Source organism: Acomys russatus, chromosome X (assembly GCF_903995435.1).
Source record: "Acomys russatus chromosome X, mAcoRus1.1, whole genome shotgun sequence".
NCBI lineage: Eukaryota > Metazoa > Chordata > Mammalia > Rodentia > Muridae > Acomys > Acomys russatus.
The window spans coordinates 41,165,190-41,192,227 of record NC_067169.1 but is presented as its reverse complement, the minus strand read 5'-3'; the positions used below and the strand labels follow the sequence as shown (position 1 = coordinate 41,192,227).

Sequence of the window (27,038 nt, the reverse complement as noted above, 5' to 3'; positions counted from 1 at the left end):
GCTACAATGTACCTAAAAGAAATATACAAAATGAGGGACATGAGGTAGTAGGAGGGTCCCTAGTTGAGAAAAGGAAATGAATATGTGGTTTGTAATGCAGATGACAGACAGTAGTGGAAAGTGAATGTGAGAATATGATCACAGTGCACTACATGTAAGTATAACACTATTAAAATTTTAAAATATTGGGCCTGGAGAGGTGATTAAGCATCTTCTATCACCTGGTATCTTGAATTCTTTCCTAGATTCAGGTAGCTATTGCAGGAATTTACTTTCTTTTGGCTCTAAAAATGTTGTCTTAAAACTCATTTTAGTGCTTTTTATTTTATCTTCCTGTAAGAGCAGGCTTGTGCCACCTTGTATGTACAGAGTTCATGAACCTCTTGTGAGATTTGGTTCTCCCCTGCTAGGGATGTCACTAAGGCTGTCAGGCTTTGAGGCAACTACCTTTACCTACCAAGATAGCTCACCAGTCATTTTGAGTCTTAAAAAGAATAGTTTCTTGGAATTTCATACAATATGTTTTCTATCATATTCACACTCTCCCCCAACTTCTCTCAGATCTAGTTCCTCCACCCCAACTAAACTGTGCGTTCTTTTCCCCATCCCTCAAGTCCAATTTGTTCTGTCTATATATTCTTGGGTGTGTGTCCTTCTGCTGGAGCGTGGTGAACTTAGCAGAAACTATTCCTCCTCTCCTAGAAACTATCAATTGCTGAAAGCCCCTAGCTAAGGGCTAGGATTCATAACTGTTATAATTTTATTAGTGTATAAATGTGCATGTGTGTTTAATGTTTCTCAAAATACTCGTCAATGTTTCTTACTAGAAAAGAAATTTTCTCATAACTAGTTTTAAGCATTATGTCTTTCAGTAACTTTTAATTGGAGAGTCTGTAAAAGTGTCTACTTCTCTCCATATGAAGTCAAGCTCACAACTTTAACTGCACTGCTTTATGTAAATTGAGCACTTGGAAAAATACTTTATCTCTGTCATGCACAAATGGATACTTAATTTTCTTATGAGACTGAAAAAGTGGTTACTTTAATCTTGAGTATAGTAATGTCAAAATGTTAAGGATTAAATCAAATATAGTGGATCATTTTTAGCATAGCTAATTATTACACTAAGAGGAAACACAGGAAATGAGCTAGCATTTAAAAATGTCTATAGCTAAGTGCCCTTATTAAATAGCCATTTTAAAGACAATTATTTTGTTTAATCTATACCAAATACTGAAGTAGGTGTTTGCACCTCAGTATGATGACAAAATATGTAAAGGATAAAATAAGCATTATCAGTGCTTATGCCAGTCCTCTCTAGATGAAAAAAACATGAACTTACAACTATGAGATAGCATGCTTACCCTGATGTAAACTTAAGATTTGATCCTAATCCAGCTCTTTCTCATTCCTAATTTTTTTTTGCTCAACATGATAAATAAAAATATATTCAGCTTCTCTGTATATTATGGGCAAATTACCTTTATATTTATCTCCTTGTACTTTTCTGCTTTTAAAACAGTGTAGTTTGGGTCTCTGACATTGACAATTTTCCCGTTGCTTTCTTTTTCTTTTAAACATATACATTTATTTTATTATACATGAATGAAACAAACTACACACAGCACAGAGAACCATGAGGCAATCATGAGTTATATAAATGTTACATTCATAATGATTTAGCTATTTGCATTTGTCAAACTTGAAGTAAACATCTTTCCTATCTTGTTGGGTCTAAATTTCTGAATGAAATTCAATATCTATCACATGTCATCTATATTAGCTTAAATCATTTATCTTGATCTAAAAAGATCTTATACACTAACCAACTAAACTTGATTGTAAAACTAAACTATCTGGCCTCATTAGCAAAGTAGGTAGCGTTTCAGTCTCATAATCTGAATTCCAGTTGCTTTCTAATTTCGCTATCTTCCTCTAGCTTTTTTCCACTCTGCCTCATTTTACATGGATGTCTTGGTCTTCTCCACTAAATTATAGATAAACCTCAACTTCTGTATGTTCAGGCAGGGACTTCATATCCTACCACCCAGTGCACAGGAAAATAAAACTGATTTTCACCTAACATTTTCTAATCTTTCGTCGAGTCAAATAAAATGACTGAGCATTATGATAAGGATACTTTTTAACTCTGACGCTCCTTGTGCTCTTTTAATTCTCAAATTACATGTGTTCTACTAATGGTGTGATTAGTTTTTACTGGCTTTATTGTCTCAAATCTTTCTAGGTTCATCTTCCTTCTCCCGTGATTGATTTTTGCCTGTCTCATAAATATTGGTAGGACCCCATATTGAAAGTATTAAATTTCCCCATTCCTTTTCTTTATTCCTTTTGTCCTAATTTATACACTTATGACTAGCTATGATTATAACGTTGCTACCTTCAACCACCTTACTAAACCTTTGGATAATTTGTAAAATTAAGCATATGAAAATTTTATCAGGAGATTTTTAGGCTATTAAATTCATCATAGCTAAAATACTATTTTGTATAATTGTCTACTGCTTTTGGGCAAAAATATTCCTGATATTTGCCAATATATGTTAATGTGACATAATAGTCAACTTTATTTGTGTCATCATGTTACATTTATTCTCTAACTATTAACGTTCACCTTTAAGGCTGATTCTCTCTCTCTTTTTTGACACTACTTGAAAAATATTTCCTTAGACCTCAACCTATGTTTTAGGAAAGAATTCAGATTATTCTCCAAGAAGATATACTGAATAATGTAAAATAAAACTTCAAGTTCTTCCCTAGCATAGCTTGCTATTCGCATTTCAGATTGATATTTTTAACTACTCATTTTAGTCCAAAGCAACATTCTTCAGTGAAACTAGCCATATTTATTAGTTATGTTTCTCATTGCTGCAACAAAGCTCCTTACAAAAGCAACCTTTGGAAAGAAGGGTGTATTTTGGCTCCTAGTTTGAGGGTCTGTCAAGAGAAATAGTGGCAGTAGGAGTGGGAAGCATCTGGCTACATTGTGCTGCTAATGAAGAAGCAGAGGGCAATGAATGAATCTTCCCTCTTTTTTCCATTCAGTCCAGGACCTCAGCTAGTAGAATAGTGTCATCCATAGTTTCTATTATTTACTCATCTCATGTATTCTAACTATTCTAAAAGTAGTCATAGACATGGCTAGAGATGCATTTCCTAACTTACTGAGGAGCCTACCAAGGAGACAACTTCCTAAACAGAACACAAACAGTTCAGGCCCTAAGATCAACAATTAGTAAATGGAACCTCATGAAACAGAGACGCTTCTGCAAGGCGAAGGACACTGTCAACAGAACAAAGTGACATCATACAGACTGAGAAAAATATTCACCAATCCTACATCTGACAAAGGGCAAATATCCAAAATATATAAAGAATTCAAGAAATTAAACACCAAAAAAACCAAATAACCAAATTAAAAGCTGAGGTACAGAGCTAAACAGAGAATTCTCAACAGAGAAATATTGAATGGCTGAGAAACAGTTAAAGAAATGCTCAATGTTCTTAGTCATCAAGGAAATGTAAAATGATTCAGAGTCCATCTTACACCTACCAGAATGGCTAAGATCAAAATCTCAAGTGACAGCAAATGCTGGCAAGGATAGGGGAGCACTCCTCCATTGCTGGTGAGAGTGCAAACTTGTACAACCTCTTGGATACCAATCTGGCATTTTCTCATAAAATTGGGAATAGGGCTACCTCAAGACCCAGCTATATCTTTCCTTGGCATATAGTTAAAAGACGCTCCACCATACAAGGACATTTGCTCAGCTATGTTCATAGCAGCTTTATTCATAATATCCAGAATCTGGAAGCAACCTAGATGTCCCTCAACCAAAGAATGGATAAAGAAACAGTGGTAGATTTACACAATAGAATCCTACTCAGCTATCAAATACAAGGAAATGTTGAATTTTTCAGGCAAATGGATGGACCTAGAAAAAAATCATCTGAGTGAGGTAACCCAGACACAGAAAGATGCATATGGTATATACTCACTTACAAGTGGATATTACCCCAACGTAGATGTCCTCTGAGAGACTCCACCCAGCTTGGGATTGGACAGATACTAGGACTGGCAGCCTGACTCTAGGTGAAGAGCTGTGAATTATGTGGAAGAGTTGTGGGATGGAAAGATGGGGTGGTGCTGCTGTGGTGTCAGGAGATCCACAAGGAGACTATCAAGTGTAGTGGATATGAACCCAGGAAGAGTCCTGCACAAATTGGTGTGCCAACCAAGGACAATGCATGCAGAGAACCTAGATACCTTGGTCAGATGTAGCAGGTAGACAGACCACTCTCCATGTGGAGAAGTGGGCGTAGGAGCAGAAGAATGCCTATGACAAGAACTCTGATGCCTCAGATATATTCACCGTCCCTTGGTGGTATAGACCCTGTGGGAAGACAGAAGAAGGATATGCAGGCTATCAGAATGAGACCTGAAAGGCTGTGGTTATATGGTGGGGGAGGAGGACCCCACCTGTCAGAGGTCTGGGGGAGGAAAAAAGGGTGAAGAAGGAGGGAGGTTAGAATCAGAAATATAAGGACAACAGGGCTATAATCGAGATGTAATGTGAATAAATTATAATGAATTAAAAAATAAAATAAATAGACTAAAAAAGAAGAAAATCAATATTAACTTTCACCTCAACAAATTATTACAAATTTTAGTCCCTTTAAACACCCTCAGTTTCTTCTATTATCCTTTTCATCAGAGAGTCTGTAGTTTCTTTCAGATATACTGGAATGCTCATATCTCACCTCAAAATGCCTAAATTAATCACATCTTCACATTCCCTTTACTGTGTGAGATACAATAATAATGCTTTTGAGTGTGGGCAGCTTTTGGTGGAGAAAATTATTGTACTTATTAGATCAATAATATTGTTTATTCTTTAACTTAAGCCCCAATTCCTTTTCTTGAGAGTCTCTTCTTTCCATTCTCCTTTTAAAGCATTTTCCTATGCCTTTACCATACCCAACTAGAACAGAAATGAATGGTATTTCCCCTTGGCTCACTCAGCACATCATACTCAACATATAGCAACAGGACTAGTCTAATTAAGTAGGTAACAATTGTCTTCTTTATTGCCTTCTGTATTGGACAGCTTTCTACTGTCCTTGGAAACAGAATCTTGTAAATAGTTTGCAATCACTATGTGCTTATCAAATGTCAAGTTTTAGTGAGGAAACTACTGACCACATTCATTCATTCATTCATTCATTTGTTCGTTTCTGTTATTCTTTGATTATTGGGAATAAATAAAATATGCATTCACCTTACAATGTGAAATCTACTAGAACATAAAATTAGTTCATATATAATCAAAGAGTATTGAGTAGGATTGTAAAACTAGTTGGTATATACAGAAACTTCAAATAGAAGAATGTGTGAATGGACAATACTTTCTACCACTACTGCACCCAATCTTCTGCTATAGCAATAGCATTTTCATTCATTGAGGTGTTTCTCATGCAGTGTATATCAGGGCACTGTGATATATGCACTTTTATAAGGGGTAGTTTTCAAATGTAGACATTAAGAGAAGGTAAGTTATTTGATTCAAATAACACAAATTATGCATGTCAAATCACTAATAAAAGTCCAAACAGACTTGGTGCTCTTATCTATTGTGATGTATTCATTTTGTGTATGACTGAATTATATTGTACATGAAGCCAAGAAATGAATGATATTCTTTACATGGAAGATATGAATAAGTGTAGATATATTCATCCAAAAATTGAAACCTTTTAAAATTGATTCAATTCATTGCCACGATTAAATTTAATTGTCAATGTAGCATAGAGAAGGATCATCTAAGAAACGTTTATAAGGGATTTGCAAAGGTCAGTTTTACATGTAGGCATGTGTTTAAAGGACTGCCTCAATTGTTTGTTGATAAAGAATGAATGATCCTTGGTCAGACAGAGATGCCTGAGATGTATTTTAAATTGCTACCTAAGTATGAACCTTCCAGTGAACCAAACAGTGAACCGGCAAGCCGCCTTTTTCCATGGTTCCTTCCTGCAGATTCCTACCTTGAGTTCAGAATCATCTTCCATCAGTGATGCATTGTGATGTGGAAATATAAGCCACACAAACACCATTGTTTGCTCTTCACAAATTTGTTAAGAGTACTTTATTACAGTAACAGAAAGTAAATGAGAGGGTAGACAATTGTCTCAGGAATGTTGCTGTTGGCATGATGAACCTGACCATGTAGATTTTTAAGCTTTTGTACTAGTTACTAAAGGATTGTAGAAGTTTGTTGTTGTTCTTGTTATGCTTTGCGACAGGAAAGCTGTTGACTGCTCAAAGCTTAAAGAGCTGTTGTGAGGTGTTGGAAGATAATGTGGACTATGGAATGCTGGCTTGTGAGTTTTCAGAAGGAAATAAGGACTTAATTACAAACTAGACTAGGGGCCATTTATGTGAGATTTTGACTAAGAATGTGTGGGATCTTGTCATGCTAGAGCTGAAGAATCAGCTCTGATTAATATGCGATGAGCATCACTGAAGTGAAATTTTCTGTGAATAGGAATGTGTTTCCCCAGATTAGGCACACGAAAGCTGTGGTCGAAGGAAGCTAAGTACACATTTATAGTTGGAAACAGAGCTTGCCAACATGAAAACCCTTCACATGTTATTGGTTTTGAAGGCATGAGAACTGCAGGATTAAAGGGATTGTCAAAAGAATGTGAGGCTTGGCACCTTGTGGCAGTGTTGAAGTCTGTGGACATATGACGTTGGTGAAGATGAAGCCTCAGTTTTAGTAAATAGACAAAATTTGGGAGATGCAAGGAACTTGAGATGGCAACACTAAGAGCAACAGACATGGACCAGGCAAACCTGAGCCTATGAAACATGTGGTGTGGTTTGTGGATGGCAGAGCAGAAGAGTCTTGTTGCTGATGCCCTATGATCATGAATGAATCTCTAGTGACAGAAACTGAACTACATTGACCTTTTCTTCTTAAGTGTGATTAATTTATGTCTCAGTTTTTCCCTCTTGGAATAACAAGGTATATAATGTTCTTTGATATTATAGGACCTTACCTTTGGGAGATTTTGAACTTTTAAAGTCATTGATTTATTAATTTATTTACTTTCCCTCCCTTCTCTCTCCCCAGTCTCACTATCTCACCTGCTTTCCCCTTCTCCTATGCACCCTACCTTTCTTCTCAGGAAAGGGGAGACCTCCCACGGATATCAACCCATCAAGTAGGATTGGACATATCTTCTTCTATTAAGCTAGACAAGGTAGTCTAGTGAGAGGAATGTGATCCAAAGGCAGGCAACAGAGTCAGAGGCAGCCCCTGTTCCTGCTGATAGAGGTCCCACATGAGGACCAAGCTATATATCTGTTACATGGATGCTCTTTGGTTTGTGGTTCAGTGTCTGTGAGCCCCTGTGAATCCAGGTTAGACGATTTTGTAGGTTTTCTTGTGGTGTCCTTGTCCTCTTGGGCTCTTTTTGTCTTTCCTTCCTCTCTTACATAAGATTCCTTGAGGTCCCCCTAATGCTTGTCTGTGGGTCTCTGCATCTGTTTACCTCAGCTGCTGGGTGAAGCCACTCAGATGACTGTTATATTAGTTTCCTGTCTGCACGTATAGCAGAATATTATTAATAGTGTCAATGGAGGGTTCTCTCATGGCTTGTAAATCAAGTTGGGCCAGTGATTGGTTGGCTGGGTAGAAGGTTTTGTGGGTGAATTTGAGTTCCCCTCCCTCCACTTGTAGTCCCTTTTGGCTAAGGAAGTGGCCACTTCAGGCTCTACCTCCCCCTCCAGTTAAGAGTCTCAGCTATGTTAGTACTATAGATTACCAGGAGCCTCCTCCATCCCAGAGATGACCTGTCCACACCAATTTCCATTATCTATCCCAGCCCTCTCCCTTTTGACACCCACATTCCACTCCTCACCCCCTTGCCACACAGTTCCCTCCCTCCATCAATTCCAGATGTCTATTTTAGTTTGCTTTCTGAGTGAGATTAAAGCATCCTCCTTTGGGCCCTCCTTACATAGCTTCTTTGGGTATTTGGATTGTAGCATGGTTATCCTGTATTTTATGACTAATACACGCTTATAAATGAGTACATACCATGTTTATATTTCTGGGTATGGATTACCTCACTCAGGATGATTTTTTTGGTTCCATTCATTTGCCTATAAATTTCAGGATGTCCTTGTTTTTAATAGTTATGTAGTATTCCATTCTGTAAATGTACCACAGTTTCCTTATCCATTCTTTGGTTGAGGGAAATTTGGTTGTTTCCAGTTTCTGGCTATTATGAAAAAAGCTGCTATTAACATAGTTGAGCAAATGTTCTTGTTTTATGATGGATCCTGTCTTTTTATCTAATTGGTTGCTTGCTAAATTTTATTGGGAAGTTGAGTCCACTGATGTTGAGAAATATTAGTGACTAATGATTGTTAATTCCTGTTATTTTGATGTTGGTGGTGGAGTGTGTGTGTGTGTGTGTGTCTGTGTGTGTGTGTGTGTGTGTGTGTGTGTGTGTGTGTTTCTTTTCTTCTGGTTCACTGCAGTGGAGTTATTTATTTCCTCTGTATTCGTGGGTACAGTTAACCTCATTGGGTTAAGCCCTTTCACCCTCTAATTGCTTCTGGTGTGTGTGTGTGTGTGTGTATGTGTGTGTGTGTGTGTGTGTGTGTGTGTGTGTGTGTGTTTTAGTCATAATATCATAAAGGAAACTAAAGCACTCAAAATGTGAGCTTCAGTCTAGCAATAGTAAATAAATAAGAATTACAGTAAATTTTTATGATTTCAGTTTTTATAGTTAAAATACTTCACAGTCATCTATGCCCTATAAAATCCCATAAGTCTAAATCACATGCTTATCTGAGTGTTTCATAAAATCTCATGCTGTCATATTCATTCTCACCTGAAATGGCAATAATCCCTTCATTCATTGTATTCATTATGTATGTTCTACTTACCTTTTAGTCATTTTGTAGCCATCACTGTCATTGGATAGATTGTAGTAGAATCAAAGTATTTGAAGGCAATTAATCCTTATGTGCCAGCATAATTCTATGCCACAATGTTTGAACCTTTCAACTCAGTTTATCTCATCATTTGGCAACATATCATCTCATCATCACTGCAGGTGTGAGAACAGTTCAGCAAAGTATTGAGAAAAAAAATTATGAAACTTGTTATAGCATATTTTACAATTTAATTAACCTTTAACTACATCTAATTTATAAATTGAAATTAATGGTGCAAATGAAGTAAGACAACTTAGTACACGTAGGTCATTTTGCTATATATGCTTTTAAGCATTAAATAAAGCTTTTGGAACTCACTGCTTGCTGATAAAGATAATTATGAGGTATAATTTCTCTATTTTAATAATTTATTCAATTTATATCTGGAATCTTGTCCCCTCGCCTGTGTTTCCCATTCCTTCTCCTTCTTTCTCTATTTCCTCTCCTAGACCTGTGACACAAGGGTACCTCCTCTCCCACCATATGATCACAGCCTATTAGGTCTCATATAGGTAGCCTGTTTCCCCGTCCTCTGAGTTCCACCAGGCCTCCCTTCCAAGGAAAAGTGGTTAAATAGGGCTCACCAGAGTACATGTCAGAGGCAGTTCCGGCTCTCCACACAACTGTGGAGAATGTGCTGTCCACTGGATAGATCTGAACGGATATCTAGCATTACTACATGCATTGTCCTTTGTTGTTACAACAGTTTGTGCAGGTCACCCTGGGTCCAAACCCACCAGCATTGATGGTTTTCTTATAGGGTTTCTGGACCCTCTGGGTCCCAATAACAAGTCCCAATATCTGTCCTAATCCCCTGCTAAGTGAAAACTCTGAGAGGACATTCATGTTGGGCTAGTATCCAATTTTAAGTGAGTATTATACCATGTTTGACTTTCTGGCCCTGGGTTAACTCACTCAGTATGGTCATTACTAGTTTCAACCATTTACCTGCAAATTTCAAGATTTCCTTGTTTTGAAAAGTTCAGTAGTATTCCATAGTGTAAATTTATTATAGTTTCTTTATCCATTCTTTGACTGTGGGACATTTAGGTTGTTTCCAGATTCCAGCTATTACGAAAAAGGCTGTTATGAATGTGGTAGAGCATCTTTAGGGTGTATTCCAAGGAGAGGAAAAGCTGGGTCTTGAGGAAGCCCTAGTCCCAGTTTTCTGAGAAAGCGCCATATAGATTTCCAAAGTGGTTGTACAAGTTTGCATTCCCACAAGCAGTGAAGAAGTGTTCCCCTTTCTCCACACCCTCGCCAGCATGTACTGCCACTTGAGTTTTTGATCTTAGCCATTCTGATGGGTGTAAGATGGAATCTCAGAGTCATTTTGATATGCATTTCCCTGATGACAAAAGACATTGAGCATTTCTTTAAGTGTTTCTCAGACATTCGATATTCCTCTGTTGAGAATTCTCTGTTTAGCTCTGAACCTGATTTCTTAATTGGGTCATTTGGTGTGGTGGTGCTTAATTTCTTGATTTTCTTTTCTGGCCTATTCTATTTGGTGTTTTGTAGGCCTCTTGTATGTTTATATGCATTTCTTTCTTTAAATTTGAGGTATTTTCTTCTATGATTTTGTTGAAAATATTTTCTGGGCCTTGGAGCTGAGCATCTTCTCTTTCCTCAATTCCTATTATCCTTAGGTTTCATCTTTTCATGGTGTCCTTGATTTCTTGGATGTTTTGCGTGAGGAATTTTTCATATTTAACATTTTCTTTGATGGTTGCACCAAATTCTTCAACTGTATCTTCTACACCCGAGATTCTTTCCTCCATCTCTTGAATTCTGTTAGCAATCTTACCCCTGCAGTTCTTGTTTTCTTCTTTAATTTCTCTTGTTCCTGGCTTTCTTCTGTTTGTGATTTTATCATTGTTTCCATTTTCATCTTTAGATCTTGAACTGTTTTATTGATTTCCTTCACTTGATTTTTTTCATTTTCCTGAATTTCTTCCAGTGATTTATTTATTTTTATTTTTACACAAATGACTACAATTTAATAAAAGGAGTATACTGATTACAGCAGAATATAGGATGGTAGGAGTACAATGGGAAGTCATGGTTAATGCCCTTAACCCAGTGATGAGAGAGAAAACTTCAGAGAAAAGATACCTAAGTCCTAGAAAGCTACAAGTAGAACATTATGATAGGCAGATTTGGGCCCAGGGGTCGCGCTCAAACTAAGGCACCTGCCAAGGACAATATAGGAGGTAAACTTTAAACCCCTACCCAGATCTAGCCAATGGTCAGAACATTCTGCACAGTTGAGTGGAGAGTGGGATATGACTATCTCACATACTCTGATGCCTCACATTTGACCATGTCCCCTGGAGAGGGAGACCTGGTGGCACTCAGGGGAAGGACAGCAGGTTACCAAGAAGAGACTTGATACCCTATGAGCATATACAGGGGGAGGTAATCCCCCTCAGGAACAGTCATAGGGAAGGGGAATAATGGGAAAATGGGAGGGAGGGAAGAATGGGAGTATACAAGGGATGGGATAACCATTGAGATGTAACAAGAATAAATTAATAAAAAAATGGTTTACTTTTGATCATTGTTTGAGAGTGCAGCCCAAAATGGCAGAGGAGCCATAGTGGCATAAACTAAAACTACCTGGCCACACTTTATTCAAATTCAGGAGGGATGAGCAACAATTTTGCTCTGTTCACTTCTTCTGGGCTTTCCAGTTGAAGACTCAAGGCCAGGGAGTGCTTCTAGTCAGCACTATAGTGGGTCTCCCTGTGGAATTCAACTTAATGGATTTTATTGTTTTCCTCCATTATTATCTTCATTATGAAGGATTTGAACACATTTTCTTATGCTTCAGTTGTGTTTGAGTTTCCAGGGTTGTTATCTTTGGGATAACTGGGTTCTGGAGATGCCATACTGATTTTGATTTTTGTTTTTTGTGTTTTTATGCTGGCCTTTAGTCATCTTGCTCTTTATGAGGTTGGGTACTACTTTCTGGTGTCCTTCACTGGCCATTGAGATCAGTTCGTTGGTGAATGTCTATAGATGGAGACCCCTCACCTGACAACATCAGAAACCTCTTCCCTGGATCAGGCCAGTGACCTGTGTTCAGCTCTGGGGAATTGATCCATACCCTGGGCTCTCCACTGTGTCAGTAGATGTTGATGCTTGTGCTCTGCAGTTCAAGGTTCAGTCACAGAGAGTATAGGTACAGCCCATTATCCTGCATTTGGAGACCTTGCCAGTGGTCACTTAGGGGCCTGTGGCCTAGGTTCTGTCCTCCAAAGAGTGCAGGTGTCCAGGCTGCTGGACAATCAACTGAGACCCGCGGACCTCTAGGGAGAGAATGGGGGACAAGAGATGCAAAGAACAGACAGCAAGTCAAGGAGTCTGATCAAACTGACAAAATTTTATTTTCTCAGGCTGCTTATATACTTTAAAGGCAGGATGTAGGGAGGGGGGTGAGGAGGTGAGAAGCGATTGATCTTGGCTGCAGCTGTGCAGGATATCAATTATATCAATTAGAGTCAAGGGGAGGGGTATAGGGGAATTGAGCTCATAGCTAGCAAGATTCTGAGAAAACACATCAGAAACCTGGTTGACTGAGAGATCCAGGCCAGGTGGGTGCCTAGGCAACCATGACCATAGATCTATATCTGGTTCATGAGAAGCCGAGAACAATAAGGTTCCAAGGTCATTGTGGAGAAGTCTTTGTGAAGAAGGAAGAAGTGAAGGAAGAAGGCGTGAGAGGACCTAAGTTTGTGGAGCCAAAGTAGTTTGAGCTGAGCAGAAGTAGAAAGCCACCCCTGGCATCTCCCCCTTCTCTCTAATATGAGACAAATAAGGTAGAGGGGGAAGTAGAGGCCTGATCCCCTGAGATAGAGGAATGGGCATTGCGTTAAAAGGTCATCGTTCTGTTACTAGTGACAGAACATGACCTCAACCTACCAGGCGCTTTTGTGGGGGAAGGGGGAATGTGTTATTGCGCCTAACCCTTGTGCAATTAGGCGTGCTTCTCAGGAGTCCCATAAGTCAAATATGTAGACTCCCTGCAGTGCTTAGCCTTGAACAGTCTGAAATGAATCAAGCATCTTGGGGGAGAGCCATATTCCAAGGGATTTTTTGTCGGCTGTGCCGCGGCTGGGATACTACTTGCAGCTGTGATGCTTCTTCTTCTGAATCTGCTTCTGCTAAACCTGGAGTGGCTTAGCAGCCAATGTATCTATTTGGCTCTTAATAAGGGTCATCAGGTGTGAGAAGGCCCAGGGGCTGAAAGATATCAGGAGCAGCAGACGAAGAATCGGTCCGAGAACAGAGGGAAGAAGGGTAGACAGCCATGGAGAAGTAGAGAACCAGTTTTTATACCAGATTTCACTCTTTTCTCTCTCTGTCTGTCGTTTTTCCAGTCCCTCCCATACTCTACGCATGCTATCCTTTACCACCCCGGACTTATCCGCATAAAAGCAGCATTCTTCTTTTAAAGCTGAGCAGAGTCCCCCCGCCCTCGCTATAAAAACAGAAGGTCAAGGCCTCGTCGGTTTTGTAAAACCACCTCTGCTATAAAGGAGAGCGACTCACTGAGTGCTTCAATGCTCTGTTAAATTTCCCGAACATCTTGATCTATAGTAGCACTAAACTTAGAGTAGTATTGATTAGAGAGGACAAGGGAAGAGATTCCGGTGCCTGTCCCCACAGCCCCTAGACCGAGGATGACAGCAACCGTGATGGCGGTGATGGGCTCACGGGGCTGTCTCCGGAGGAGCTGCATCGAGCTTTCAGGGGGGCCGTTGGTAGATGACTGTTCCTCCTGGTCCCAGAGGCGAAAGAACTTGGGGGAGAGAATAATAGGTTAGCCGTGGGATGATTTGAACAAGGACACAAAAGTCTTTGCGCACAACCAGGTTGGGTGCAAATATGCAGGGCGTTAGACCAGATTCAGCAGGCCCACCAGGTAACCAAAGGAGAGATAATATAGGAAGGCAAAGAGCCATTGGTGTAGGTAAGAGTACTATTGCAAAGGGAGGATAGGGAGACGGGGACGATAGCTCCCGGTCCCAAAAAGCAAGTTCCTGTTCCCAATACCCATTCGAGGGAGAGACCCTCAGGACTGGGATGATGCCAGCGGCAGGTGGAATGATCCGGAACCACCACATAGTTAGTCAAGGGGACTGCGATGCCCTCATGGAAGAATGATAGCAAAGCCAGCATTCCTGTGAGAGATCAGGATGGGAAGCATTGATGGCCAAAAAAGTTTGTTGTACAAGGGTAAACACAAGGTGTGAGGAGGCTCTCTGTGGAATTTGAGGAGACATTGTCAAGAGGAGAGGGGGACGGGTTAGAGACGCAGGAAGCATGGTGGGACGCACAGGCGGAGTAGGAGGCTTTGGAACCAGAATGGGATTGGGTCCAATGGCTTTTGGAGAAGGTTGGTGAGGGGCCTCCTTGAGGAGTTTAATGGAGAAGGTGATGCCTGTATCAGTACCAGACTGGTATAGACATAGGCCTCAATGAAATCCTCGGGTCCAGTCAATGAGACGACCCTCAGAATTGATATTAATTTGGAGAGATAGGCACCAGCCTTGAGTTGCGGGGTTAGTGGGCTTGCAGGCCTCGGCGGATACCAGGGAGTTAATAGGTTTTGAAAATCCTGGTTTTAGGGTGATGTAATCCCAAGAGGAGGAAGGGTTCCAATAAACACTGCCTGTAGTTTCACAGCCCCAATTTGCACAATAATAATCTAGTTTGCCACCATATTTGTGATGCAGCGCTCTATCGCGGTGGGGTCCGGGACAAACATAAAAATCAGTATCCTGGAGAAGGGTCCTAAGGATGGAGTTACTGCATTCGGGTTTAGAGGAACGTCGAGCAGAAATATGCAAAGTAGAGGGGCCATGGGGGGATGCGGGAGCAGGATTGCCAGGCAGATCTCTTTCGGGGGCAGAAAAATCAGTAAATTGATATTTGAGGCCCCAGGGGGCTCCAGCACTCAGCGCTAATTTACATAAGTCAAGGGTCATTAAAGTCAGGGTACCAAGCAACTGGAGAAATTCGAGAGGAAGACCAGATAGGATCACCCCTCTCGGAGAGAATCACCCAAGTCCAGTTCCAGGGGTTGGTCTGAGTTCGGTCCAATCTGATCATGTGAAACGGGGGGCGGGGCGGTGGGGGCAATCAGGAGGAGCAGGAACAGCAGGCTCATCATCGCCAGGGCCAGCTGAACTGCTGTTATGTTCTGTGGAGACAGAAAAGAGTGGAGCCTCAGCAAGAGTTTTGTTCTCCATCCTGGGCGATGGGTTAACTTGTCTAAGAAGTCTCTCGGGGACCCATCAAAGACCATTTTCCTCGGTATCAAAAATGCAAGCCGAACCTCGGCCCCAAATGAGGATTGGGTCAGGGTGCTTCCATTGACTTGTCAAGGGGTCTTTCTAGTGGGCCAGAGCATGACCATGTTGAGAGCCAGCGAGCCATAAACGGTCAGCAGCTGATTTGTTATTCTGGTCAAGGGTAAGGAAATTGAGGAAGAAGAGCACATCTGAGAGCCAATTATGGGGTGTAGGCATAGGGTAGAGAGTTGGGGAATGGGTCTTTAATTTATGGAGGGTATTTGTAATTGTTTGATGTGCCCACTCGACAATGCCTTGGCCTTGGGGATTATAAAGAATGCCTGTAATATGCTTAATTCTAAGGGAGGCGCAAAAGGTCTGGAATTTATTACCAGTGTATCCTGGACCATTGTCAGTTTTAATAGTTTTAGGAAGGCCCATCGCAGAGGCAACGGAGTGTGTGGGTAACAACATCCTTAGAGGCCTCACCCGACGAAGGAGAGGCAAAATTCAAGCAACTAAATGTATCAGTAGTGACATGAATGTATCTGAGTTTGTTGAAAGGAGGGAAATGAGTAACATCCATTAGCCATAGGGCATTGGGGAGCAATCCACATGGGTTAACACCCAAGTGGGGAATGGGGAGATGGGAAATACAAGTATGACAACCCTTTTCTATTTCCCTCACCTGTTCCCTAGTAATTTTATACATAAGACACAGGGTGGTGGCATTGAGATGATGAAGGGTGTGGGCATGCTTTTCCTGGGTTAATGGGTTGAAAAAGGTCAAAGGGAAAGTGTCGGTGCAGGTGGCTGCGTCTGCCAGGGTGTTGCCTTCTGACAAGGGGCCAGGAAGGCCAGTGTGGACTGGAAGAAGAGTGAGAAAAAAGGGAGGGGTAGGAGTTTGAATGTGCTTTTGTATCTCAGCAAATAGGAGGCCCGTGAAGAGGCTTTGATGAAAGGCACAGTTTCCAGCAAGGGAACAGAATGTGCCACAAATGCACTATCTGTGTATATATTAAGAGGAGTGTGGGGAAACGTTTTGAAGACCTGAAGCACAGCAAAGAGCTCAACCAATTGGGCCAATGAGAGGTCGGTAAAGAAGGTGTGTGTCTCTCCGTTAATCACATAAGCTGCACGGCCATTCGAAGAGCCATCAGTAAACACTAAGAGGGCATTTATGAGTGGCTTATGAACCGTTTTTTGTGGGAAAATGAAGGGGTGAAGTCGGGCAAACTGAATGAGGGGATCATCTGGATAATGATTATCAATCTGTCCTGTGAATAAATCAAGAGCGGTGCCTCAATATAAGGAAGTTTGAGGAGCCAGTTTACTTGATCCGCGGTATATGGAGAGACTATTAAATCAGGTTCCTTACCAAAAAGCTGTCTGGACATCCTTCTTCCTTTTACTATGAGTTGGGCAAGCAATGAAGCATAGGTGGCAAGGACCTTTGAGGGGGAGGAGGACAGAGGGACACAAAGGAGGGGAGTTCCCCTGGTGGAAGAATGGGATGAACCCTGCCAGAAAACTCTGATGGGAGAGTGCGTGGTAGCGCAGAGTATAAATACAAGAGGTAAATGGGGAGCAAAGTGAAAGGTGGACTGTGATTATATAGCTTGGTTGATTAAGGTAAAGGATTCTTTAGCCTCGGCTGTAAGTTTTCTGGGGGAGGAGGGATGAGAGTCTCCCTTTAGTAACTGGTAGAGGGGCATTAAAGCCTCAGGAGGTATCTTTAAATAAGGCCTAAGACATGGTAGGTTTCCTAGAAATTTTTGATAATCATGGAGCATTTGAAGAGATGAGGTTTGTACCTTGAGTCTGGGGACATAGACCTGTTGTAACTTGAGTTCATACCCCAGATACATAAAAGGTTCAGACATTTGGATATTTTCAGGAGTCACCTTAAGTTTAGAGGCAGAGAGAGCACACTGAAGCTGTTAAAAACAGATGAGAAGCCCCCGTGGACAGGGGCCGGCCAAAAGGATGTCATCCATATAATGAAGGATGTAAATAGAAGGCCAAGCATCCCGCACGGGTTGTATAATATGTCCCACAAACTTTTGAGCCAGGGTAGGGCTGTTAGCCATCCCCTGGGGCAGCACCTTCCATTGAAGCATAGGTTGTTGGAAGTTAATCTGAGGGAGACTAAAGGCAAAGTGACTACAATCCTCTGGGTGGAGGGGTGTAGTGAAAAAACAATCCTTGAGGTCAATAATTATCTTATGGAAATCACAAGGGATGGCCATGGGGGAAGGAAGACCAGGCTGTAATACGTCCATTACCACATGGCCTTGTTTACTGCTCGTAAATCGTGTAGGAGTCTCCATTTGCCTGATTTCTTTTTAATAACAAATGTAGGAGTGTTCCAGGGTAAGTTGGAGGGCTCGGTATGACCAGGAGCAAGCTGTTCCTGCACTAACAGCGTAGCCGCATCGAGTTTTTCTTTGGAAAGGGGCCATTGGTCAACCCAAATCAGGGACGAAGATTTCCAGGTAATCTTGTCCGCATGTAGGGGTGCATTTATGGCAAGGCCCCCTAGAAAAAAAGGGTAAATGAGTCCTTATCTTCTTTTTGGAGAGGCCTCTATGGGGGCTGTTCTGCCCAGCGCATGAGTGCCTAGTCCCTGACCCGGTAGATACCCTTGTTCCATCATGAGTTTAGTCACTGTTTCATTGGGGCTGAGCATCAACACGTTGATTTGAGACAAAATGTCCCTGCCCCAGAGATTGACAGGAAGATCTGGGATAATGAAAGGAGTGACCAATCATGAGTTGCCTTCCTGATCCGACCACCTGATTGCAGAAGCACTAATGAGGGGATTTTGAGAATGTCCAACGGCCTGCAAATGGGTTGTTGATTCTGTCAAGGGCCAATGTTTTGGCCAATGCTCATATGCTATAACTGCGGCGTCAGCTCCTGAATCGAGGAGCCCCTTAAATGACCACCCGTTAAGAAACAAAATGAGCATAGGTTTTGAGGGAGAAATCTTTTGCACCCAGAACGCCTCTGTGGTTGAGGAGGTCAAGATCACAGGTTTTAGTTAGTGCCTTAGAGGGCTCAGGCTCCAGAGGAAGGTGGAGGGCCTGTGCCAGGCTTTGACCAGCAAGGATATATACAGGCCCCTGTAGGGCAGAGACCAAGAGCTGGTATTCTCCCAAATAATCGGAATCAATGGCACCGGGATAAACTTGAATGCCCTTTAGGGCAGTAGAGGCACGCCCAATGATTAGACTAAAAGTATTAGACCAAAAGTATTAGCGGGCAGGGGACCAAATATTCCAGTAGGGAGTATCTAGTTCCTTCCTCAGTTGTTAATATTGTGCTGGTGGTGGTACAGAGGTCCAATCCTGGGGTGTTTTCACTTGCTTGCCAGAGATCTGAAATGGATTGAGAGCTGACAGAGGGGGGCATTGGGAGTGGTGTCCTGAGGCTGGGGGTGAATGTCAACGCTGGGTTCTGGGGTGGCATGTTGGCCGGAACGAACCCAATTCCCCCGGGGTTCACTCGGTTGATGGGGGCCAGAGATTGCCCCCGAGGGAAGTTTCCCGACCCACGGGGAGGAAGAATGTTGCCTTGCAAATTGGTCCTGGAGCAGCACTCATTAGCCCAGTGACGTCCTCATTTGCAATATGGGCAGACTGTGGCTGGCTGGAGCCAGGTTGTCAAGAGTGTACTAGTTGCCCCAACTGAGGGGGGAGTTTGGCCATTATCCAGGGTCTTACAGGGCCGGGGACATTCCCTGGCAAAGTGTCCAGGCTGGCCACAATTAAAGCAGGCTCTTTGCAAAGAATGAGAACCAAGACCAGCCCTCTGGAGGAAGGCTCCAATGTCCAGGCCTATTGCATGGCTGGGCCTTATGCCTGCACAAAGTCAGACATAGTTAGAAAGGGTTCCTTTCCTATGGTGCTTAAGGACGTCCTGACATGTTAGGTTAGCATTCTCAAAAGCCAACTGCTTGATAAAGGGATTTTCTGGATCCTGAGGTCCGAACAAGAGGCTCGCAGTCTCATTGAGGCTACTGATAAGGTCATTATAGGGTTCCTCAGGGCCCTGTCTGATTTTTGTAAGAGTGACTGATGCAGAGCACCATGAGGGGAGCCTTTTCCAGGCACCAAGGGCAGCCCGTCTCACCTGTGCCACGAGGCCAGGAGTATAAGCAATTTGTTCATTAAGGGTATCAAAAAGGGGGTCATCCAGTATTCTATTTGCGGTCCAGTCTCAAGTGCCCTCATTATGGGCCTTTCTCATTGACAGGTCCCGTGCTGCCTCCTGGAACTCGGCCTTCCAGAGGAAAAGAGTCTCCTCCTTCAAGGGAAGCATGGGCAAGTTGTTTAAATTCATTAGGAGTGAGCCAGGCCTCTGTAGAAGCCTCTAACAAGGCCAGAGTAAAGGGCGTGGTTGCGCCATATTTTGTCACTGCTGCTTTCATTTTCACTATAACAGACAAGGACAAAGGGGTGTAAACCAGTGGCCGCCCTTCCTCTTGAATATCTGGGCTACCTGTCAGCCCTTCATCAGCCTCTCTAATTACAGCCTCTTCTCCATCTGGACCCTCATCATTTTCTCCCTGTCCTCCTGGGGAATTCCCAGATATCTGGCGAGCAGGTGTTTCTCCTCTACTAGGAACTACTGCGCTGCTACGAAGTGAAAGTGGAAAGGCGGGCGCAGTATGGGGTGTTATTTTTCCTTGAGATTGTGGGGGTAAGGGATCCTCATGAAGAGAAAACGAGAGACCAGCAAGCTGTTGGTCCAGATCTCTGAGTGTCTTGAGAAGGCAATTTGTTCTTGTCGATTGCGGACTAATTTGGACAAGGAAGAGAGATCAGCGGTGGTGACCGCTCGAGCCTGACAGAGCAAAGGACTGGCAGCAAAAATCTGATCAAGAGGCTGAGACCCATAGGGAGGGGGTGGACGAAAAGGGGGAAGGAGATGAGTAGTCAGGGGCTTGGGATTAGTGGCAACGAGAGTTTGAGCAGGCTCAGCCGGAATAGAGGCCGAATTAGGAGAAACAGCAAGAACAGTTTCAATTTTAACTGGCAGCCACTCAGGGTTATAGTAGCGAGCAGACTCTTCCTCAAGGGAGGCTACATGGCCAGGGTCAAGAAGCTCGTCATCTCCAAAGTCAATAAGAGAGGGATAGAGTAAGGGGGTGGTTTTAATAGTAGATTTGGGGGTGGCGGGGGCATCTGCCGGGGTTGCAAGGGCCTCTGGCCTAGAGAGAGGGCTGATCGCGCCTGGAGTCTGAGGCCGAGAAAGAGAGGCCTTGGTTCTGTCCGCCAAAGAGTGCAGGTGTCTGGCCCACCGGACAATCAACTGAGGTCCGCGGACTCCTAGGGAGAGAATGGGGGACAAGAGATGCAAAGAACGGACAGCAAGTCAAGGAGTCTGATCAAACTGACAAAATTTTATTTTCTCAGGCTGCTTATATACTTTAAAGGCAGGATGTAGGGAGGGGATGAGGTGAGAAGCGATTGATCTTGGCTGCAGCTGTGCAGGATATCAATTATCTCAACTAGAGTCAAGGGGAGGGGCGTAGGGGAATTGAGCTCATAGCTAGCCAGATTCTGAGAAAACACGTCAGAAACCTGGTTGACTGAGAGAGCCTGGCCAGGTGGGTGCCTAGGCGACTGTGACCATAGATCTTATCTGGTTCATGAGAAGCCGAGAACAATAAGGTTCCAAGGTGATTGTGGAGAAGTCTTTGTGAAGAAGGAAGAAGTGAAGGAAGAAGGCATGAGAGGACCTAAGTTTGTGGAGCCAAAGTAGTTTGAGCTGAGCAGAAGTACAAAGCCGCCCCTGGCAGCAGGTACCAAGCGCTAGCTTGTGGCATTTTGCTGGGCTTCTGTGTACGTGCCTGTGCCAATCAGGCTCTGGGGCCTTGTTTCAATCCACCAGAGAATGCAGGTACTGCCCTCTGGCTTATGGTGGTTGCCTGGGCTTCCTTGACTGTGGACATTTCCACTCAGGTGCTGGGACCTAGATGCAGTCTGCTGGAGAGCACAGGTACTGAGTGAACACATACACAGGTGCTGGCTTATGGCAGTTGGCTGTTCTTCCATTACCATGCCTTTGTCTACTTAGGCACTGAGGCCTTGATTCAGTCTTCCAGAGAACATGGGTACAGTGCGTTGGCTGTGGCTGTTGGCTATGCTTCCGTTCCTGTGCTCATGTTCACTCAGACATTGGGGATTTGGTTCAGTCTTCCAAAGATCACCAGTACCACGCCTTAGCCTGAAGTGTTTGCCTGGAATATTGAGAATATGCCCATAGCCACCGGGGCCTTCTGCATGGGCCCGGAGCCCCTCTGTGTACTGGTGGGGTCATCTGAAGTCAGATCTGTCTCAGATCCACACGTGGCACTCCCTACGCCCAGCCAGCAGACACGGATGTAGCTCATGGGGAGAAAGACTGCAGATATAGCCATATAGGGTATGCAGGGCTTTGGAGACCTTGCCCAAGGCCACCAGACCTTGGAGCTGTCTCTGGCTGAACTGGCAGGGTGGTCTGATGTAAGATCCATCCATTCTTTTGGGTTCATCCCTGGGCAAGCAGATCCAGGTGCTGGTACTTCACTGCCCACAGTTCAGTCCCAGCTACAGAGTCTGAGACAGAGAGCATGGATGTAGCTTGCAGGCAGGTATGCGTCCAGACTCTAGGGAGGGGACTGGGCACCTGTCCTCCTTAGACCAGATGGATGGCCTGAGACCAGACCCACCTGTCCACTGAACCCTGTTGACCCTCTCATCTAAGGCTGTCCAGGTCTTGTGGTCTATAGCTCCTGCCAAACAGATGCAGTGTCTTTTCGGCACTGCCATCTTGGATCTCCTAGATATACTTTCATTGCTATTTCTGGGTAAGAATTTTAATTTTGCTAACAACAGATATCTATGATTGCCATATTTAATCTATCTTTCAGTTTAAGATAAAATAAAATTTCTCAAAGACATTTGTAAAGATTATTATAGATTGACCAAACCAGTAAGCCCATGAAATGCATATAAATGTTTTCCCCTTAATACACAGTTTCAAAAGATTTAATTAAAGATTTTGATGTAACAAAATTGAGGCTTTCTAGATCTCTTCAAATTTAAGAGATAGAATTGCAAACTAATCTGTGTGTCTTGAAGAAATGAATTAGGCTAGGAAATATTTTTTGAACAAGTGTAAAGACACACAAAGAGACCATCAAGGCTGGCAGATCTGGAACCAAAGGGCCTGCACAAACTATTGCACAAACCAAGGACAATGAGTGCAGTAAAGTAGACTCCTTGTTCAGATCTAGCCAATGGACAGCCCACTCTCCATAGTTGTAGGGAAAGTGGGGACTGCCTCTAACATGAACTCTGGTGCTCCCTATTTGACCAGTTCCACTTGGTCAAGAGGCCTGGTGGCTCTCAGAGGAAGCAGGCTATCCAGATGAGACCTGATGGACTGTGATCATATGGTGGGGGAAGAGGTCCCCTTCTGTCACAGACAAGGGTAGGGGAATAGGGTGAAAGAAGGAGGGAGGGAGGAACAGGAAAATACAAGGAAAGGCATAACAATTTAAATGTAATATGAATAAATTATGATAAATTAAAAAGCAAAAAGACAAACAAACATACCAAGAAAAACAGTTCAACCAACCAGAATGATCTGTAACCTGACATACACAGCTAGAGCCAATGGCCTGTGTTGCAAATTTTGTGATGTGGTAAGCTGGAGGTCTGTGAGGTGATGTGTTCATATCTCAATATGAAGTAAATTCCAAATATTTGCATTTTTGATACTATTCTCCTAATTCCCTCATTTTTCCCTCCAAACACTCCTCTATTCCACTACCAATTGTTCATGAATGTTTTTTCTCTTCATTCATCTCCATCGTTTTTGTATAGGTTACGCCACTAAAAGCTTAAATGAATAAAATAATACATAAAAAAGGTAGTTAAGCTGAGAGAGCTTACAGTTTATAGTTTGATCTTGGAGTTCCTTGGGCAGTGATGATTAAATTCCTACTGAGAAAGGAACTGATTCTTACTGCTAACCTGAAATTGGAAGGCACCACCTTTAAACTTTTTCTGCTTTCTAGTTAGTGTGGTATCTGGAAAATTGGATTTGAGTTCTAGGAATGCATGACTCAGTCTTGCAATTCAAAGTGGTGTTTCCTGACTGATTAATTGGCCCTTTGAATGAGCTTCATTTATATCTTTGTGTGACTCTAGTTCCTTACTTAAACAATATTGGTATCATCATTTAAATCTCTGCTAGATTAAAATATCTCATTCTTGATGCTAATTTTAAACATTTTTCTGATTTTGAGATTATTATGATCATGATGTATCAAGTGAATGGATTTTGCTATTGCTTTATAAGGTGGAATATATTTTAACAGACTTTTATTATTGTGAATGAATTTATCATTTAAAAATACTCAGATATATCTGAGGTTGTGGGAACAAAAATATGGCTGTCAAATTGAAGTTCAGCTTTCTCATATTTAATAAACTCATACTGATAGACAGCTGGCTATGAACAGTCATCAAATGTCTTGCAAAGAAACTTGGGCTGTCATGGGCCTACACTATATTTGAACTGTGTCCTGATTTGCTACTGTTCAAATTCAGTCCTGCACTGCTGAACTCAACTTTTTTCATCTTATAGTACAAAAGAAAAGAAACATTAGATTCATGTCTGCTTAGGACATCTAGGAGAAATTAACAGATGTTCCAAGAGCACAAACCTGCCCCCAGTAAATGGATAAATTCTAGGGGTCTGACACGCACCAAGGGAACTGTACTTAATAAAATTGTGCTATATACTTGAAATTTGCTGACAATAAATTTACATTTTACAGATTTTGATCCTTTAAGCAAAGAAGGCAACTATGCTATGAGATAGATTTTTTAATTAGCTTGATTATAGTAACCATTTCATAATGTACGTAGATATAAAATCACCATATTACACACCTTTAATATATGCAGTCTATCAATTATCTATGTGTAAAATTGGAAAAGGAATGATATTTTTGGAGAATAAAATGTATATTTGTGTCATTTAAAATGAAATATTTTCCTTTTTTTGATATCTAACCACATGCTAATATTCTTCTTAGAATTCTGAAGAGAATTTTATAGTACATGATGACATATATTTGTGTAGCTTTAATCTAAAGTATATTTTTTATCAAGCAATATAGCCAAATGCCTTAAATTTTTTCTGAAGTATGTTTTTCAGGTTTTTAATTTTGGAAAATCTCAGATCATTAGAGGTATACAATTGATAAGGTTTTGTTTCTAAAGAAAAATAATTAAAAAGCCACACTGTGTTGCAGCAATGGGTATTTTAAAATGTTAATATCAGAATGTATATTAAAATAAATTGTTCTCAAAATGGAGAGATTGTTTTTCCTGTTTAAAGTCAAGTAAGATCTCTACTTTTAGAGAAAATTTAAACTTTAAGTGAACATATGACTTTGAAGCCTTTCTGAGAAGCATATGGAAACTTTACAGCCATCACTGATTTTGATTTAACTTAAAAAGTGTAGTTTATTGGAAAATGTAGTATAGATTCTGTGTGGCATTCTTTCCTTATGAGTAATTCATTATATCAAATATGTATGACAAAAGGGTGCACAAGACTCAGGTACATTGGTTCATATTTGTAAACCCACCTTTTGGAAGGGTGTCATGAATTCAAAGTCAGCCTGTTGCATTGCGAATTTAAGATCAGCCAAGGATATAGGGCGTGTCTCTATCTAGGAATAAATGTACACAAAGTTCTTATAATGCATCAATAAGTCTTTTAAACTATGTTTTTCTTTTTACATTTTCTTTAAGGAATAGCCTTTAATAACTGGAAGATGAAAGCTCCGATTCCACATTTGATTCTCCTATATGCTACTTTCACCCAGAGTCTGAAGGTTGTGACCAAAAGAGGTTCTGGTAAGAACTGCCTTCTTTATTTCTCACTTTTTATCTTTGAAACATGCACACATGTGTTATTTATGAGGTGATGAGTAGTGTTAGAACTCCATATGTGTAGATATCAAAGGTATATGGGAAATAGTGAATTATTAACCAACAATTACAAAACTGTTTGTGAAAATCAATGTGGCTTATACTATTGATGTGAACTTGAAACTTGGATTGGTTGCATACCAAAATTTTCATTTATATCCAATTAATCAATGTAATTTTTCATGTTCTCTTGCCAAGAATCATTTTAAATGAAACATTATTGTGTATTATTTCACCTTACTTCTTAATTCTACTATTTCCTTATCAACTATGTCTATAGTAAATTTTTTTAAGTACTGCACTTCAGCTTTTTTGCTGACTTACTTAGGATTTAGAGTAAAAAATAGTGTTGTTTAAGAAAGGGCATGGAGTTTCTCTTAATATTTTTATAAGGAAAAGAATAAAATGGTAATAAAAGGCAGTGATGAGTCAATTAGTGTTGAAACTCACAAATAGTTTACATGTCATTAGGCGCCTTTGGTTTCTAGTTGTCTGTTCAAAGTTGAAGGTAGGGAATCATATAACACTTAAGTGAATACATATTGATGTGAAACCCTGTCTCGTAAGCTGTTGATAGGATTTATCGTTGCCATTTTCTATTTCACATGAGATTATAGAATGTTTAAAGGTATAGCTTTTAAGCATAATGGAAGACTAGAGGAATTGAGCTAAGCTGCTCCAGCTATAGTGTGCTTTCTGTGATGTCTCCAGAGAAAAAAGCAAAGACTAAGGTGAGTCTCAAAATGTTGCAGTGTTGTGACATACTGATTCGGATTAGTATCAGATCTGCCTCAGATGTGGAATAGTGGACACTACCACCTGTAGAGAAAGTGGGAAGTTGGTCTGCTTTTAGGAACCCCTTCTGAAGATAAAATTTGGGAAGAAATTCTGAAAGGTTTCGTGTGTAGGGATAGTGCAAGGTTCTTTTACTGAGCATGTTAGGTACCCTGAAACATTTTGGTGATATTGCTTTTAGATGTCATTGCTGTGGTTGTAGGAAATACAGAAAATAATGTGGGCAGCTTTGCACTTTTCTCATCTATTTTTTCATGGTTTTTTTAAATGCAAGAAAAGTGTAGAGTAAGATTCTGATTATTGATTAAGTCTTAAAAGCTTCATTTTCCTGGTTATTTTATCTTATTACATACAACTGCTTTTTTTCAGTTCTTTCTGCATATGTCAGATGTATGATTTATTGAAATGGAAATGTGCCCTTTTCTCATCATAAAAGTTGTAACAGGTCTATTCTATATCTTTAGCATAAAATTTTTCTTTGTTTTTAATCAAAGTGGGACTTCCTATGTTTGAGAAACAAGGAGCCAATCTAGAAATGTGAAGCAACTAGACAATTCATATCTCTTGCTCTAGAGACTTAGGAAAACTCAGTGGCTTTTTAAAATGTGAACTTTATTTTAATTACATAAATTTATTTAGGCAACTATGATTAAATTGATGTTCTAAATTAGACTTATATTCTGATATTTTGCACTCTTCAGTTTATGAATGCAGTTGTCACATACATACTTCTCACTGCTCAAATCAAATGTGTCATTACATAATCATACAAAACAACAAATAGTGCAAGTGAAACATTTACTTTTCAAATTCACATCTACAGTTTAAATTGTGAATGCTTCCTCCCAGTGTGTGTGTTAAGACTCAGGAGAATGTGAATCTGTTCAACCGGGGTTTGGCTAGTAAGTGTAAAAC

At 41.2% G+C, this 27,038-nt stretch overlaps 1 protein-coding gene across 2 annotated transcripts in view; it reads left to right on the top strand.

Annotated features, from left to right (window-relative positions):
* Il1rapl1 (interleukin 1 receptor accessory protein like 1) overlaps positions 1–27,038 on the top strand; it is a 1,408,761-nt gene that overhangs the window by 183,214 nt on the left and 1,198,509 nt on the right. For both annotated transcript variants that reach the window (XM_051140905.1, XM_051140904.1), the window contains one exon: positions 25,149–25,253. In XM_051140905.1, the coding sequence (XP_050996862.1) occupies positions 25,172–25,253 (82 nt within the window). In that variant the 5' untranslated portion in view covers positions 25,149–25,171. The remainder of the gene's footprint in view (positions 1–25,148; positions 25,254–27,038) is intronic.